The sequence below is a fragment of the Meleagris gallopavo genome, chromosome 2, assembly GCF_905368555.1.
Source record: "Meleagris gallopavo chromosome 2, MGAL_WU_HG_1.1, whole genome shotgun sequence".
Taxonomy (NCBI): domain Eukaryota; kingdom Metazoa; phylum Chordata; class Aves; order Galliformes; family Phasianidae; genus Meleagris; species Meleagris gallopavo.
The window spans coordinates 72349483-72367789 of record NC_139405.1 but is presented as its reverse complement, the minus strand read 5'-3'; the positions used below and the strand labels follow the sequence as shown (position 1 = coordinate 72367789).

The 18307-nt window shown below is 35.1% G+C and overlaps 1 protein-coding gene across 3 annotated transcripts; it reads left to right on the top strand.

Annotated features, from left to right (window-relative positions):
* Positions 1-693: 693 nt before the first annotated feature.
* On the top strand, positions 694-18030 carry MANEA (mannosidase endo-alpha). 3 transcript variants are annotated; one of them, XM_003204340.5, is made up of 5 exons: positions 694-823; positions 4243-4840; positions 9715-9824; positions 11525-11601; positions 12300-18030. In XM_003204340.5, the coding sequence occupies exons 2-5, from the start codon at positions 4291-4293 to the stop codon at positions 12934-12936; spliced, it is 1374 nt and encodes a 457-aa protein (XP_003204388.2). In that variant the 5' UTR covers positions 694-823; positions 4243-4290; the 3' UTR covers positions 12937-18030. The 3 variants fall into 3 exon arrangements, with proteins under 3 accessions (XP_003204388.2, XP_010705910.2, XP_085073749.1); XM_010707608.4 differs by lacking the exon at positions 694-823 and adding an exon at positions 852-1056; XM_085217623.1 differs by lacking the exon at positions 694-823 and adding an exon at positions 1117-1295.
* Positions 18031-18307: the final 277 nt, after the last annotated feature.

Genomic DNA, 18307 nt, shown 5'->3' with positions numbered 1-18307 from the left:
CACAGTACTGCAAATGCATTTCCCATTGGAGCATTCAGCATAGAGAAAATATCATGCAACAATTCTGCCTGCCCATTTTCTCAGACTGCAAGGAGAACTGCAAGAGCACTTCAATTTGTTCATCTTGTTTCTGTTGGCACAGTGAGACGCTCATTCCAACTCTTTCCAGGTGAAATCAATGAGGATTCTGCTATTGATTCCAATGCAGCTGCAATCCTGGTCACTGTTTCTGCTCCATCTCTCAAAGGGCTTAGAGAGGTTATTAAAAAACAAAATCAAACTGCACCATAGGGATCAAACTCATTACAGTCACTTTTCAGGAGGCAAAGAGAATAAATGCTTTTATTGTCTGGGGATACTGCACTCTTCACTGAAGAGAAAATTTGTGTTGAGTCATTCTGAGTGCTATCAGTAACAGCACTGCTTGACAGGCCTCTGGTGCTACGGGGGAAAACGAGCATCTGTTTTTTCATTGAGTTGTTTGCTAATCTCGCTGTGAGAGCTTTTGCAATTTATTTTCATAGTTCTGGGGAAGAAAAAAAAAAAAAAACAGGTGGCAGCCCTGCCCACAGCAGGAAGTTAGAACCAGACGATCGCTGAAATCTCGAGATTCCTCCCAACCACAGCTCTCGCACCCCGGCCGTCCAGCTCCCAGCAACACCCCGCTCAGCCGACGGGCGGCAGACCAGCCCCAACCTCCGGCCCTCTCCTGCCGCCGCGCATGCGCGTCCGCTTGGGCATGCGTATCCCTGCGGAGCGGCGCTGGCCTGGCTCCCGGCGATGTGAGCCCGCCCTCCGCGGCGGGTCCTCCTGCGTCGGGCCGGTGAGTAACGGCCGCTTGTCCGCAGCACCTGGGCTGGGCTGGGTGGGGACCGTGGAGAGGGCGCTGCCAGTCCCCGGAGCGGGGGAAAGGATGTGAGGAGCCGGGCCGGGACTCTCCCCGGGGCTGGAGGGAACGAGGAGAGTTGAGCGGCTGCCCTTACCCTGCAGCTGCTGATGGGCGGCCTGGCGGTGCTGGGGGGCCGGTACATCATCACCCGGTGTATCCCCTAGGCTGTAAGCACAGTTATAGAACGCTTGCTATGGCTATGTGTGATGTCGTCTCTTGTCTTCGATTGTTTTCCCGGGCTTGATTTTTATTTTTATTTTAATTTTTCTTTCCTTTTCTTCTTTGAGAAAACCTTTTCTAAAGACTGTAGTGCTGACAGTTTTTTTTTTTTTTTTTTTTTTGAGAAATATCTCTTTTTCTATATTACTGGAACGAGTGCTAAGGCTGTTACAAGGAAGGCTCGCAGGTCAGCCTCTGCTGCTTTTTCTGTTGTTTGTGTTCTCCAGACTGGAAGATGTTACATAAATACGAGTTGTGCAGACCTTAGCAACCCCTAGGGAAGCATACCGAACCTTACCTGATCAGGTACTTGGCACCTGAAGTGATGCTTCCAGGTGCTTATTTGCACGGTGGTCCCAGAATGCAGCACAAGATCAAGGATGGCCTGTTTGCAAAGCATTGAAGTCTTTGAAGGCCTACATACTTCGGCTTTGCTTCGGTCTGAACCATTCTTTCGGAGTTTTCAGGTTCTTGCAGCTGGGAATTCATAGCGAAAGTGAAGTTTAGAGACTTTAGCAGAGAAGCTTTGATATTTGCTGATGTTTACTTCTTTGCTGTGGCAGTAGTGCTGATGAGCACTATTTGCCTGTTACTGTTTAACTCTTGAATGCAACTGTTAAAGTACAAGTGTGTATGCCAGTGCTGAACTGTGTCATTGCAACTGTGTTGGCATGCAAGAACAACATCTGTTAGGTTAGATATAGTGTATGCATTTTAGAACTTTTACTCTTCAGTTTTATGCCTCTATATAAGTATATTAGAGGTTCATAGATAGACCCTGTGATAGACCAGGGTCTGTCCTGATGCCAGTCAAATCAAAAGCTTCTGATGGAAGTAAAGTTAGCATGTATGCTGCTCGCTTCTTAATATACTTGAATTGTAAATATTTTATTGGAAAAAATATTTATTGAAACAACAATGTGGAGCGCTAACACCAGTTCCTGACACATCAGAAATAACACTTCATGATAGTGAAATCTTGGTACAGTGGGGCTAGGAGTTTTGTAACTGCTATGTCAAGCTAAGAAAGAAAGGACCGGTTTCTTCAGTAAAGGAGAAAGACCTTTCAAATGTTCTACTTATAGACTGCAATCTCTAGTGACGTGAAATCTCTTTATTGAGGAGGTGGGATAAAATAATAATCGGGGAAGAAAGTAAAGGTGTTTTGTGTCAATATCATCTGGGTTGAAAAACTGAAATGCATTAATACATTTAAGCAGTTAAATGACGTTGTTTCTGTTGCGGAAAAAATAATTAAAAAAAAAAAAAAAACTGATCCTTTAGAAAACTTTGTTAAATTTCTGAGGTGCGGCATGGTAAGTTAGATTGAAATGGTAACATTTCATTTACATGGTAAGTAAGATTGAAAATGTGCAGAAACAGTGCAGAAGTAATGTGCAAGTCTTTCTAAAGTTAATTTATTAGTAGGAGAAAATTCCAAATAATCTGCTAAAATTTTAAGGCCTAGGGACGGATTGAGTGCTGTATAAAAAGAAGTACATACTTTACATCTGTAATTTGATGTAAAGTGACATGAAGTCCGTTAAGTGAAAAATCTCAAATGAAGTGAAGTACTACAAGCATATATGCTGTAAAATCATCTTCCCTGATGGTAACAAAGGACGTGTTTTCACAGTGCAGTTGTTCAAGATTTGCTGCTTCATTTTCTTTTTTTCCTCCTTCTGTCTATGCTGTTAACTCATCTGTTGGCATTACTGCTGTTATACTTGCTCAGCCGAGTCAAATCTCTAACAAAATAAAAGGCCATCTATTTTGTTGTCTATTTTTGAAATGTTAACATGGTTTTGCTCCTTGAGCATGTGTGTATCCATACTTTGATAACCAGAGTACCAGAGATAAGAAGACATGGAGAGGAGGATCAATGGAAAAACATTGGAAGCAAAAGCAAGACTTTTTGGCAATGTCATAGTGGTAATCCTACTCAAACTATGTTGTTAAAAAAAACATTCTAAATTCTAAAATTCTTTATCCAAATTTAGCACTCTAGAAGTGGTGACAAGCATGGTTACTATTGAAGCTATATGTTAATGTATTTTAACAATATTAAGTAACGGTAGGAAAATAAGATGAGATACTGTGTATGTAAAAATAACCTGTGTATACCTTGATACTTTAAAGTGATATTCTACTATTTGGATGTCAGCTACAGAAATACGAAATCACTTCTGTGCTATATCTAATGACAGTTAAATCGGATTTCTTTTTTTCTAAGATCTTCCAGTTTTGTGCTTAATCATGTTCCACACCATTACATGGTGACCTGAACTTTTTTCATCGTGTTCTCTGATTCTCTTCTGTTTAATGTTGAATGGGAATTATTTATAAAGTAATCAGGAATTTTATTATACTGCTTTTTCTTCCCTTCCTTCCAGTGCTGAAATGTTGTGCACTGTTGGCTTTACTTTGAACTTAATTCAGAAATTGTGTACGAAGTGCCTTGCAGCTGTGATACTGTAGGAACAGGTTACAAGCAGCTGATTGTAGGCTTTCTGCCTGAAGTACATCTTTAAAGCTATACTGATTTTTGTTTTTGATTTGAATTTTAGGTATGAAAAGTTGGGAAGTGCTACAGTATGAAGCTTAACTGGCCAAAAATATTCAGTCAGTGAAGTTGCTTAACTTAACAAGAGGTGGTTGTTCCACTAAGTAGATAGTGACAACAAACCTGTATTCTGAACATAAACTGTACTTCGTTCACTATCTCAATTTAAGTTTTACTCTTCTACATTACTCTGTTGTTATGGCTTCTGCTTTTTGCTATTTTGATCAGACTAACCAAAATAGAAGACTTCTGAAATAATATAACAAAGATTTCATGGGATTTAATTAATTTAGGAAAAGAACAAAGTTCAAAAGTGAGATGTTTATTAAAGTCTGGGTTTCTTCAGTGGTAAACTTTAATCTTTGACACATACTCTCAAACACATAAGTGTTTTTGATCGTTCTCCTTCGCTTTAATCCTTTGAGAATCCTTTGAGAAAACTTGTCATGTGTATAAGTGTGTAAGTATCACATAATTGTCTTCTAATATTTCCATTATGTAGAAACCTTATGAAAAAACTGTACTACTAGACAATAAGAAATCTGACTTCAAAATATTTGTGTTTTATCAGTTGCTGCCAAAATTGGATGGATTTTAGTGGATTCTGAAGTATGACATCATGGCAAGATTTCGCAGAAGAACATGCATCATTTTGTTGCTTTTTATTTTGTTTATTTGCTCCATAATGATGGCTTTGAAGACTCTGAGACCTGACAGAGCTGGCTTTGGGGACCCATTTGGACTTGGTTTATTGCCTGAGCTTCAACAACGGACAGAGCTCTTAGAGAGTAAACGAAGTTCACTGAATAGGGTTCAAGGAGACACTGTAACACAGATCAGTAACATGCATGCTGCTGTGGTCAATACTATGAAAGCATCCATGCCTCCTGTGAACAAGTTGGAAGGAGAGCTGTCTTCTCCTAATTATAACTTTCATATATTCTATTATAGCTGGTTTGGGAATCCACAGTTTGATGGTAAATACATTCACTGGAACCATCCGTTGTTGCCACATTGGGATCCCAAAATTGCAAACAATTATCCAAAGGGAAGGCATAATCCTCCTGAGGACATTGCAGCCAATTTTTATCCTGAACTTGGATCTTACAGTTCCAAAGATACTTCTGTCATAGAAGCTCACATGAAACAAATGCTCTCAGCTTCAATTGGTAAATGAATGTTAATGTTTCAGCATGTTTTTCATTTATCCAGCCTTAAATATTTGAATGAACACAGCTGACCAGTTTTTCTTTGTAATTCTGGAAATGGGTGAAGTTGCTAAATGTCTCTAAGTTTTAATACCTAACTCAAAACCTTGAACATCAGAGCCACTTCTGATGAGCACGGAAACTAAGAACTGTATTTGTAATCCTTCAGGTGCCTATGTTTCATGAATTAAACCATTAAGCACTGTTAACATGTGTTGACAATACAGAAACTGTTGCTAGAGTATGTTGTCTGTCTGCATATTTTGTTTTTGGAGGTAAATACTCAGGTTTTAATAACATTTCAGTAAGTCATGCTGTCAAGATAATAGAGCAGTCCGTTCAAACAGGAGAATTGTTTCCAAATACTTGTGTTACAACAGTGGTGTATTAGTTGTGTCAAAAAGACGTAGGATTATGGCTTTTATCAAATGCAATATATTCATAGATGGTCTCATTAGCTATAGAAGTGTCTAATTCCAAACTTTTTATATTCAAGTAGGATAGTTTAAGTGCAGCTAATAATGGTTTATTTCCTTGTCCTTTTTTTTCCCCCCCACAGTTGATGGTCCCTTTCTTAAAGGGATATATAAAAAGAATATTTATTGCATTTTTGCTCTCATACTTTATTGTTGTTTTGTGCCTGCTCTACATTTATCATCTTTAAAATAAGGAGTTACATAGTCTAATACTAAGCTCTGAAAAGCTTATATAAATGTATTGAAGCAATATGATCAGAGCTTATAGAATCATTCACAGTGCTAATCATGTTGAATTGAATTGCTTTCATTGACGTAGGCACTAAGAATTGGTATAATTGTTATATTCCAAGCTGGTAGTGTTTGCTTCTGTAATATTTAATTCTTGTTTATTTTGTTTCTTACTTTTTATTCTAACCTATATTTTCAACTATAATTAATACAGAAGTAGGAGTTTTACTATTTTCAATAATAGAATAACTTCATTAACAGCGGGAACAGCAGCAGCAGAGGGAAAACAGATACAGAAAAATCTGATTTTAGTTGTCACAGAGCACTTTTTTAGTCTTATCTAAATCAGACAATAATGTGTGGTAGTGTGATGAAAGCAGGGAGCAGGTGTGTCGTTTTAGAATAATTTGACATTTCTCATCCTGTAAATAAAAATGCTGATAAAGCTGAACTGGCAAGATGCAAAATACTAAGAAAAATGCTTTGCAGAAAAAGACTTTTTTAATGGCCTTAAGTTACCTTTCCATTTAACTTTTACAACATTAACAAGTAATGCGTGCTTCTTGTAATGTGCTGTTTGTGATATTTTTTTAAATGATATTTATCAAAAGTTCATTTTCCTGCTTGTTATTCTGACTTTTGGATTTAATTACACTTGAAATTGTTTTTGTTTTTTTTTTTTCAGTCTACATTTGATCACTGTAATTTCTTTCTCAGGTTATTACGCAAATATTGCATCTTTTTTTTTTTTTTGTACAATTAATACTGTATTCATTTTTTGTGTGCTCAAGTTACTGTTTATAGTTTCTCCTTTTGCAATTATAGCCAATTTCTAATCCTAACCTTACTGTGTTTTACGTTTATCAAATAATAATTTTTCTTGCCTTTTTTTAAGAGTCTTTGTCAAGAATCTTCCAAGAGGGGGGGAAAAAAAATCTAAATGGTCCTTTAAGCCAATATTGTGTGATTCTCAAAGGCATGTAAGAGATTGAAACTGAAGGAATCTCATTCAGTGCTTTCATGTGGTTTTTCTTAGTTTCAGAATGTGTTGTATTCATTTGCTATTCTTCAGGTTGCTTAGTGAAGCTTAGTATTTTGCACTGCCTTGTTTTTATTGCAGTATGGTTTGAAGTCCTTCATTTGTCTTGAGTGACTGTACTCTGGTTTTATAATGTTACACTGTTCTTTGTTTGGTCAAATCAGTTCCTTCTTAGTCTCCTGAAGTAATACTTTACTCTTATAATGTGTAACAGAAAATATGAGGGCTGCTCTGAAAGTGATGCCTCCTATTTTATTCTGCTGGTCCACAACTTCAGAGGCAGATGAGTTATGTTTCCTGAGTGGACAGGGAAAAAGGGAGTTGATTTTTAGGCTACTTTCAATAGAATATCTGATAGCTGACTTCAGTAATTCATAGAATTGAAATGTCACTTCTCCTTTGAATAGTGTTGGGGGAAAAATGTCATAAATTAGATAGTATTAATGCTCGTATTTTTCACGATTAAAAGCTCACTCTGGTACATAAAGTGCTAATATAAATTACATCCATAACTATTATGAAGTAATTACTATTCTTTTTTCCTGTAAACTGGCCTCAAATTTAATATGATATGATGACATTCATTTTAACTTATGTTACTCATCTAAAAGTTAGCTGTATCAGCTAAGTAAACTGTCAAGGAGTCTTGAATAGTCAAGTAGACAAAGAGAGATGTAATCTCAGAAAAAGATTCATGCTGTGTATTTTAATCTAAGTTGAACTGCACTTGGAAAAGAGGATCTTTCTTTTATTCCTCAATTAATGGAGGCCTTGATTGCATTGGGAAAGCCTAGAGTAAAAACAGAGGTCTAATCTATATTTGTTGATAGCCAAATTTGCATGCAGTTCCATTTTTTTTTGTCTTCACGCAAGTGATGATTTGATCAGTAGGAAGAAAAAAATGCTTTTAGTTTCTGTGAGTTTCCTGATACTCTTGGTTATGCTGAGAAAAGTTTATGGGCCTTCCATACGGTTTTAATTTTTGAAGAAGAGCTTGATTCCAGATGCTGTTTGAAGGATGCATGAGGATGTTGTTATCACAGGCATATCTTTAAAACTTTGTCTGTCAGTTGGAGCTATGATGGTGGGTTAATTTACAAGAACAATTGCCATGTACGTTCAAAGAATGAAAAATGTACGTAGTACATATATTAACTACCTTTAGACAAGTGCTGCCCTGAAAGTTATGCCATTGATTTTATTCTATTGACCAACGACATCAGAAGTTAATGTCAATGGTACGGTTGAACCTCAAGTAGAGGTTGAACTTCCATCAATATTGTTACATTTTCTTACTGTGTGACAGATGGCAGCAGAGGGACAGACTGAGAAAATGATGCCTGACGTGGAGGAGCAAAGGTGTGGCATTGACTTCTTCCTTTCTTTAAAAAATGACACCCACTGACATTCGCTGATGTTTAATGAGCAGTTATGGAGAGCAAAAAGTGGATGTGAGCACAGTGAGGTGGTGGGTGGTGCGTTTCAGTAGTGGGAATAGCAACAGTGGGTCATCTCCATTCATGCCAATTTTTAGGAGTGCTGCATACAGGCTCTTTTTCATCCCTGGCATAAATACATTGCTAATCATGGTCACCACGTCAAAAAAGAGTGTTTAGGAGCTGAGAATTTGTTCTATCAAATAGATACAGAGAGCAAAATAGCTCCATTTTAGTTTCCATGGAAATAAATAGGAGACATTACTTTCAGAGTAACCTACATCTATTAAAAAAAAAAGAAAAAAATCTCAAAGAAAGACAAAATGTGTTAGGTTCCTTGAAAAATTTTGTCTCCTGAACTTCTCCTTGTTTCTTAACGTGATAGAAGAGGCTCTTGACAGATGTTGTATGCAAGATATTTTGGAAAAATGTATCATGTTTACATTATTGTTGTGCTTTTTGTTCTTAATGTCTTATGAATTTTGTCCTTTCCTCTTGTGTTAAATAAAAGATAGGGTGATAAAATGCAGTAAACTATTGCATTTTTCTTGCCCTTGATAGTCCATTGTTTATGATTTTTTTTCTAATAAAATTTTGAGAGAATATGCTATGAGTAGTTGGATTAACCTCTCCTTAATACCAAGATGAAATTTCTGTTTTTGACATTAGAAGCTGGTAGCATATTCATTCTAATTGATGTTTTCTTTTGAATAATTTTGGACTTTATTCTGAAATGATTTGTCTGGAATGTTACAGTATTAGTAAAGTCAAAGGGAAGTTTGACTCTATATCTTTATATCTGTGAACTGACTTAGATACTTCAATCTTTAGATAGTTGAAAAGATCAACATTGACTTACTGTTCCACATGTTTAATTTAGTATCATTAGGAAAATATTCTTAAATCAGTATCATATGTATTTGTCTGTCTTATTGATATATTACATTATTTCCAGCTGTATATCTAAGCAGTCTTGCTTTTTTTAATCTGACAGCATTTCATTTTAGAGAGAAAGTTTTTTAGCCTTTCTGATGAGGTATGTCATCTTCTGCTTTTGAGGAAAGCATTAAGAAAAGTTACAGTCAAGGAACATTGCATTTTTGTTGTCATAGGGACTGCTTGTCTCTAGAAGGAGCGCAGGATTATGGTCACTGCTTCCAGTATGAAATGATTATTTTGTGATAGAACCCGAGATATAATGCAGAAGTGTTGTACGGGATAAGTCTTTATAAGAATCTCTTTGACGCTGTGTAGCCCTCATCTCTGGAGTGTTCTCTACCCCTGTGCATCTTGGTGATCTCTAGTGTACTGTGGCACAGCTATAACACCACTGGAGCTTCTCCAACATCTCTTAATAAAACTTGGAGATTATGATGCTGTGCTAGAGAGTGGAAGGCAATGTCTATAAATATTACGCTTGGGGCATTGGGTACAAATGTGCTCCCCTGTTCTCCTGACAGATGCTTTTTCTGCTGATTTCTTTCAGCAGTAAAGAAAGAGAGTGCTGAGATTTCACAATTGATTAAAAAGTAATTTGAATTTCTCGTTTACATTATATAGATTTTACATCAAATAATAATTACAACTCATGACAAACTGACTGCATGTTACACTTTAAATATACAATTTGAAAGCTGTGCTTTGTATTTTCAGGTGTAATAGCACTTTCATGGTACCCACCGGGTATGGCTGATGAAAATGGAGAACCAACTGATGATTTGGTGCCTATTATTTTGGATTATGCAAGCAAATACAATCTAAAGGTAAAGCTTTTATAAGATTGATAAAATAAAACTGCATTGGAAAGTAAATTGTGGTAAAAGTTTCTTACATTTCACCCATGATGTTGAGCATGGAAAGTTTGTAAGGTGGCTTCTGTCTGTCTGCTCTTATGCTGCAATTTTGAGAGTTCCAAAAGCAGGTATATGTGTTCTTGCAGCGTACTATATTTATATTTAGAGTAAAACTTGTATTTTACCTTGGGCAGACAGAGAGGGGAAAGGGTTGGGGGAATAAAGAGAACTTGCACTGCCATTTATTCTTTCCAAATAATAAGGTTTACTTTTCGAATGTTCTAAGCAGCTGTATGCATTTCATCTCAGATTTACAGAGACATTTCCTGTTATTAGAAGCAGCTTTAGATTCTTTGTCAGACAAGAGGGAAGTAGGAAAATTAAATAAGATACACAAGTAATTTTCAAACTTGCAATGAGAATTGCACTGTGACGCATTGCAGTCTTTTTTTCCCCTTTTTCTTTTTAATAATTCACTATTTTTAAAGAAAACTGTCTTCCCCTAGAAATTTTTATTTTATAGAGCTTGATCTCACCTTAGAGATCTCCTTAACGCTCAAGTCTCAAAAGAGCAAGGCAAAATTCAAATAGGCTACCAAGGAAAATGCTTAAATATTATGGTAATAACAGTGTTGTGGATGGAGCTGCTGTTACTGTTTGGATTAGTTATTGTAATACAGATATTAAGTAAAGATACTATCACTAAATTCTAGTTTCACTAAATTTTTTAAATATTCTTGCACAAGTAAATGATTATTTAGTTAAGTAATGTCTGTAGACCAAAAAGAGCAGAGAAAAAAATTGTTGTTTTATAAAAAATAAAAAATACATACCTGCTAAAATTTGTCCTTTTGATTTGCTTATTTTTGCTAGATGAAAAATAAAATATATTAAAGCACTTTTCAACCCATCCTTGTTAGTTCTTATAGTTTAGTGTAATAGTGTATTTTTATATAGTCTGGTACTGTAATTAAATTTGCTACTGTTGCAAAGTAGTTGAATGCTTCATTAAATGCTTTGTACTCTAAAGTTCCTTCTGAAAAGCTAGTTGCTTTGATTAATGTAATGTACTCGTCTTTTGAATTGCGTAGTTGAAAACAAGACTTTTACATTGATGTACCTTCACAAACGTAGGATAAATAATTTGATAAGCCCCAAGCTTGAATTTAGAGCAGCAGAGATTCAGATTAGATTTAGTTACAAGGGTAAGAGCATATCAGCAGCTATGGTGTTGATAACTCCATAAAATTTTAAATTAAAATTTTCATATACTGTCTTAAAATCTAGTTTGGCAGTGGAAACTGTTCTTGTTATAACAATTTGAACATGTTATGTGGAAATTCACTGCTTAACCAGTAATTTGACATTCAAATAAATGATCTTTTATTTCAATTGTTACTTTCTGCTGTAGTTGTGAAGTTCTGTGAAACATGCTTACTCTGCCCTATTGTTGAGGGAAAACAAAAGTAATGTTTAGTACTAATGAAAAAAACAATATTTACTCTTATTGCTAGACTTTCCTGGCTCTGAAACTACTAATCTTAAAATTGACTTAGATTGGGATTAACAGAAAATGTTAATATGACCAATACTTGCTTCATGTAACATGGAATGCCCAAATATTCAATAAAATATTGTTTGTGCTGCTTTACTATTTTTTCATTTTTCAGGTCACTTTTCATATTGAGCCCTACAAAGATAGAGATGATCGCAGTATGTACCACAATGTCAAATATATCATTGACAAGTGAGTGTTTTCAAAATGTTCCTTTTGTGTATTCTTAATATTTGTCCAGCGAAGTTCTGTATATTGTCTAGAGCCTGGAAGGATATATTCAAAATACTTACTGAGACTGAAGAAAACTTCAGGAAACATAATTCATATTTCGGTGGTACTTAAACTCAGAAGTCTGTTTTTTAAATATTGAAGCATGAACTGTGTGTAGACATTCAAATGTATGTTGCTTTCAATATTCATTTGCAGCATGAGACACAATGCTTCAGATGAAAGCAGATGAAGTATTAAGTACACAACTATATGAATTAGGCATGCATTTTTATAGTGACAAATAAGCAGCAAGCCGTAACATGTTGACCTCTAATGATTTTAATTCAGCTTGACAAATTTTGTACAGCTACTAATTGTTTTGTTCATCATTGCTACTACAGTCCTGTTCAGAGAATTGCCTTTCAGAGGAAACTAATACCTCTAGTGCAGTTTAACACAAATACTGATTAGTAGAAATAGTGATCTCTGCAGATTCATTATTCAATCCTTTAACAGATACTGAGATACTGGATTGAAAATGGATATGCATTTCTGTGTTTTGAAGCACATGCACTTTTTTTTTTTTTTTTTTAGAAAAAGAGATCTTCAATGCAATTTGTAAGTCAGTGTTTTCAAAATGGCAAATCTGGTTTTAATGATACTTGTTTGCTTTGTAGATATGGAGCCCATCCAGCCTTTTACAGGCATAAGACCAGCACAGGCAGATCTCTTCCCCTGTTTTATGTTTATGATTCTTACGTAACAATTCCTGAAATATGGGCAAATCTATTAACTGTATCTGGATCCCAGACTATTCGAAATACTCCATATGATGCGTTATTCATTGCTCTTCTTGTAGAAGAAAGACATAAGCATGATATTCACAGAAGTGGCTTTGATGGAATGTACACGTACTTTGCCACAAATGGGTTCTCTTACGGCTCATCTCATCATAATTGGGCAAGTTTAAAAGCCTTTTGTGACAGCAACAACTTAATGTTTATTCCAAGTGTGGGACCAGGATATATCGACACCAGTATCCGACCATGGAACAACCACAACACACGTAATCGTGTCAATGGAAAATACTATGAGACTGCCTTTAATGCAGCCCTTTTGGTGAGACCAGAAATAATTTCCATTACATCTTTCAATGAATGGCACGAGGGTACTCAGATTGAAAAAGCCGTTCCCAAAAAGACTGGACAAATAGTTTACCTTGATTATAAGCCCCATAAACCAAATATTTATCTAGAGCTCACTCAGAAGTGGTCTGAGAAGTACAGAAAAGAAAAAGAGCAGTGGCTTATGTGAGCTATTTCTACTGCAGTTGTTTCTTAGCATATTGAATACAGTGAGAAAGAAATTGAGAGCTGAAGAATCTGTTATGAAATGCCTTTATTATTGGTATGTTTAAATCACTATATCACATTAATGTAAATGCACTACTAAATTTTGAAGAGTAAAAAAGTGTGAGAATACTTGCGTCTCGTTAGTTACTGTAGTTGAATGCTTTATTTTAATTAGTAATTTGCATGCTGAGCTTCAAGAACATCTGCATGGGATAACTACATGACTGAAGTAGTACAAAAATTTGACAGATACTTGTATACTTTATTCATGTACTTCTGTTTCTAATCTAAGTGATCCTTTAAGCTAAATTTAATCTTGATAACTTGCTTTTTGCAGAATGCATGTCGGTAGTGTGTAGAGTAAACTACAGCTACTGTTTTTATGCTTTGCACATTGGGAGTTCTTGAGTATATGATTATTTTGTGGTAAAAACACTGTATGTATGTCTCACTGTATGTATGCAACATTGGTGAGTTTTCGTTTATTTCATTTTTAAATGTATATTTTGAAAGATTGAGTTCCAAAGAACTACTGAAATATTTCTAGTTTACTTGTATTTGTTCTGTTCAGTACATGCTGCATACTTTTGCATGTTACTGGAATGCTGACAAGTTTACATAGTTTTTCTATGTCTGAACTTTATTAAAAAATAAAAAATAAAAATCCCAACAACCAGAAAACATAACAACAAAAAATCCTGAAATCTGAGAGTGGGGAAAAAAAAATTCTAGAAATACAGGGGGGGGAAAGAAAAAACTACTACAGTTATGTTGTCTGTTGACCACAGACACAGTTTTTAAAAACATCAAAGATTATAAAGCTAATATTTTGCTAGTCATACAGTAGATGAAGTCTTAAGTTATGCTTTTTCATTTATAATTTTTGGGGCAATGTAATCTGGTAGCAGTGACATCAACTACTCATCACTTTTATTTGAAATATTTTCATGTATTCCCAAGATCCAGAACAGTAGATAATAAAGTCGTGTTTGTGTTCAAGTAAGCTGCTCAACACTACTTTTTAACAATATGGTGTGCCTGGAAATTAGATCTTTTTAAGATCTGAGAGTCTCACCTTTCCAGTGTAATGACTACTATTTGTTTTTCTTACTAAGCTTGGAAATGTCAAATTGTGTGGATATGTCTCCTCAAGAATCCACTTCTGGAAGGGGTGTTTTTTGGGGGAAGTGGACATGTATTTTTTTCATACAACTTTATAGGAAAACAGTAGACATTAAATTATTGAAGTATATGTTTATTTGCAGCAAGTGTTTAATCTGTAACAAAGTGGCTTTAAAAAAACAACTGATCTTGCTTTGTAGTTAATATACTGTAACTGTTGTAACCACTAGAATCCTCTCAATTTCAACAGGATTTATTGTAATTATTCACATTTCTTCCTTGGTTAATTGTAGTGCTCTGTCCATGAAGTTGTAAGGCGGATGTGGGGACTTGTGGTTAAAAAAGAAGATGATAAACAAAAAAAGAGAAAAGCATACTTTTCTTTCCAAAAACTTGTGTCATTCCAAATAAACATAAATAAGTTACTGGGTTGTTCTGAAAGTAGTGTCTCCTATTTGTTTCCATGGAAAGTACAACAGATACAAAGAACACAGTAATGCTAGTTGTCAGAGTAAATTCTCAGCTAAAAAGACCATTTTTCAACATTATCACTACCATCAGCTATGCATTTTGGCCCGTGATGAACAGGAGTCTGCATGCCACATCATAAAAATCTGCAGCAGTAGAGGTGACCCACTGTTGCTGCTGCTGAAATGCCTCACCCTGCTCACATCCACTGTTTGGTCTCCATGGATGTTCAGCAAGCATTGATGCTTGTCAGTGGTTGCCATTTTTCTGCATGGAGAAACTCAATGACACACCTTTGCTTCATATATATTTCTGTGTCAGATGCCATTCTGTCAGACTGCCCCTCTGCTGCCATCTGTCATATGGCAACAGAATATAATGGGATATTGACAGGAAGGCTCAACCTCTACTGCCATAATACCAACATCTGCCTCTGACATTGAGGGCCAATGTTATAGGAGACATTACTTTTGCAGCAGCCCTTCTACAATATTTTCTAGAGTCCTTTCTGGTATGAAACATATGTTTGTTAGTGTATCTACACTTACTTGCAAATTCTCATCTTGTCTGCAATTATTAAAAGTTTGATTACACAAGCACAACTATCTCAGCTTTTTTCAAGAAAAAAATGTGGAAATTGGGTTACAGATATGACTTGACATTTTGAAGTGTGCTTCTGGAGTTACTACGTTCTTGCTAGTATAATTCTTTGCATTTTCCTGCTGCATCCTGCTGCAAACTTAAGTGTTTCTAACAGAAATTTTTGCTAATGCTTGTTTTGTTTCAATTGCACTCAAGTGGATAAGCTAAAGAAGATACAGCTTTGACCACTGTTATGAAATAGTGTCTGAGACATTTAAAGCGCTTGTTAAGAGTTTACCACTTTCAAGTGAACTGCTCTCTGTTTATTAAGGAAAATTGTTGATACATCTTTACTGTAACTCTCTGGTATAACTATACATAATTTGTTTTTTTGATACCTTTAAGCTTTGCAGTTCAAAGAGCCCATATAGTTGAAGGACTGACTAACTGCACTGCATATCTCTATTGAATGTATTATTTAAAAATTCTTCTGAATTCAGACCTTTTTTAAGGACAAATCTCTTTCTCTGCTTAAACTTTGCCATCCATTCTTTTGTCACTGTAGCTACTCGCACTGTTTACTAGTCATGAGAACTGATCTTTTTTTTTTTTCTCAGTTTTTATTCACATCTGTAAAAGTTACTTCTTTAGTTGCAGTTTATGGAAGCATTTGAAATTTTTGTGCAGTGTTTTACAACTGCAATAATCTGTCTTTGTTTAAAATACAATTTATGGTAACAGCGTAGTGTATCTTTCTTAGGAAAACTTCTGTGGTTGCTGCAAAGATATCATTTAGCTCTTGATGTGAAGTGATATGGGCCATGATGTACAGGTGTCTAATGTGATCTTTAGAAGAATGTAAGAATTTCTCAAAATATGATATAAAGGAGTACTTAGAAACTTATCACTAACGAGCACTTACTATCTTTTTATGTGCTTAGTGTGTTTTTAAGTCTAAATGTGCCACCTGGAAAAAAACATATATCCGAGAGTAGAACTGAATTTGAAGAGATCTCATGGAATAGCAGCTACTAGAACCACCCCACCTGCCGACCCAATATTTTTTCTGTGGTTGGAGCAAAAATCACTGCAAGTATTGGAACAAGAATTAAATTTCTGCTGATGGGTTACTACTGCAATCGTAATCTTTTTTGGAAAAATGGCTAAAATATTTCTGTGGGAAAAGCTTAGGCAGGTGCAAAGAAATAAAATTCTTTAATATAGGAGTCCAGTTACTAGGGGCAGGGGAAAAGGTGGATGTACTTAGAAGGTAATTGTTTCAAACTTTAAAATAAAAAAGAAAAAAAATCCAATCAAAATTAGGTGGAAGAGAAAACTCTATAATGAGTTTCAGATCTGAAAAGAAATTAATCTGCATCACTTCAGCCTCACTCCCCTACTTTTTTCCTTTTTTTTTTTTTTTTCCTAATTGGTAAAAAAAAAAAAAAAAAGCTAAATGATTACATTTAATGTATTTACTTTGAAGAATTGCAGCTGACTTGTCCTTTTTATGTTATTGTACTTAATCATGTACCAACTTTATGCAAACTACAGAACAAACAGTAGGGGAAGGTTAAGTTGGTCACTCTTTAACGTTCTTCTGCACATATAGATACCTGATGTTACTGTTGGAGTATCCCTAGAAGGAAAATGCTTATGGTCTCAGATAAAGATTTTGCGGTGCGAGGGTGCTTAATTTCAAGGGAAACTCTGGGTTCATTTCTACTTCTGTCAGCTGTGATCAAGTAAATTGTTTCAGTTCTGTGAGCTGTCTGAGAAGTGAAACTCAATACATCTTCTCTGAAAGCAGGGTTTGTGTTATCTTGCACAGATCTATAAACTACTATTGAGTTTTAAGGGAAAGAGCGTATGCATATGCTGTTACTATTTCAGTGCAACATGTAAATTATGGTGAATATAGATTCTGTACCAGGGTATGTCATGTTTGCCTAGTGCCTTTCTTTTGACAGTGATTTGTCTCCTAACAGGTTTTTGAAACAGAAGGATTTTTATTTTTATTATGAAACTTTATATATACACTGTACATAATTTGAATTTCATTTCACACATGGCTCTTGAAAAGTGTTTTACAGGAGTTTTTGTTTTTAGCACTGTGATGATAGTAGAATATATTTCTGTGCACATGGACAGGGCTGCTGTTGGTGTATTTTTATTTTTTTATTTTGTGGTGGTGGTTGCTTTTTAGTTGTTTTTTTTTTTTTTTTAGTTGAATCTAGTGCACCCAAATCATAAAGAGGAAGTAAACTATTTGTAAACTAATAGCCTTTTTAAGATAAGTTGAAAATCTCACTGCCAGTCTTAAGGGATTTTATAAGTATTGGTCCTCAACCTTCTACTTAAATTAGTGCCAGTATTTTATTTTTTTTCTGTTACTTCTGACCACTACATTAAATGCTGTGTAAAATTCTAAAGTAATTTTATTTCTCAATTTCTTTAAGTGAATCAAGAAAAATATTAGCAGTGCAAAAGAGCCTGATATAAGTTTCATGTTGTACAGATATGCTTTTGTTGTGAATGGATAGCGTATCTTAGTTGTGTATTAAACATTGATAAATAAAATAACTTGTTTCTCCTAATACCCTACTCTGCCTGTTGCAGATGCATTTGCTTACATGCATATATAAAACATGTATGTGTCTATTTGTATACATTATATAAACGTATATATGTATCTGTATGTGTGCATATAGCTGAAGTAATTATTTTTTTAAGTACTATATCGTTGATTTAAAATTATAAACTAGATTTGGCTACCTTTTAATCAAGCGATGTTTTTAATGCCCTATGGTGCTTACAAAAACAAAAGTTGGTTATGTATGAATATTATGAAAAATAAACATATGCCCAAAAAGTGTGGCTTAAATAGAGTGTTTGATAGTATTTTTTTAATAGTTTGAGTTTGGAAAATAATTGTTTTACTTTTCTATCACAGTATGAACGTACAGTTGTATTAAACTGAAGCAGCAGGCTTACCAGTGCTTTTAAACAGACAGTGCTCCTGAAGATGTTAGGCCTATTTGTATTATATCTCTTGAGGCTAAGTTAAACCACTTGTATGTGTGTAATGTGCAGTATCTTCGAGTCCTGAGGTACTTCTCTTTTGACAAAGTAAAGCTGAAGTTTCTGGTTTAAACAGAAGG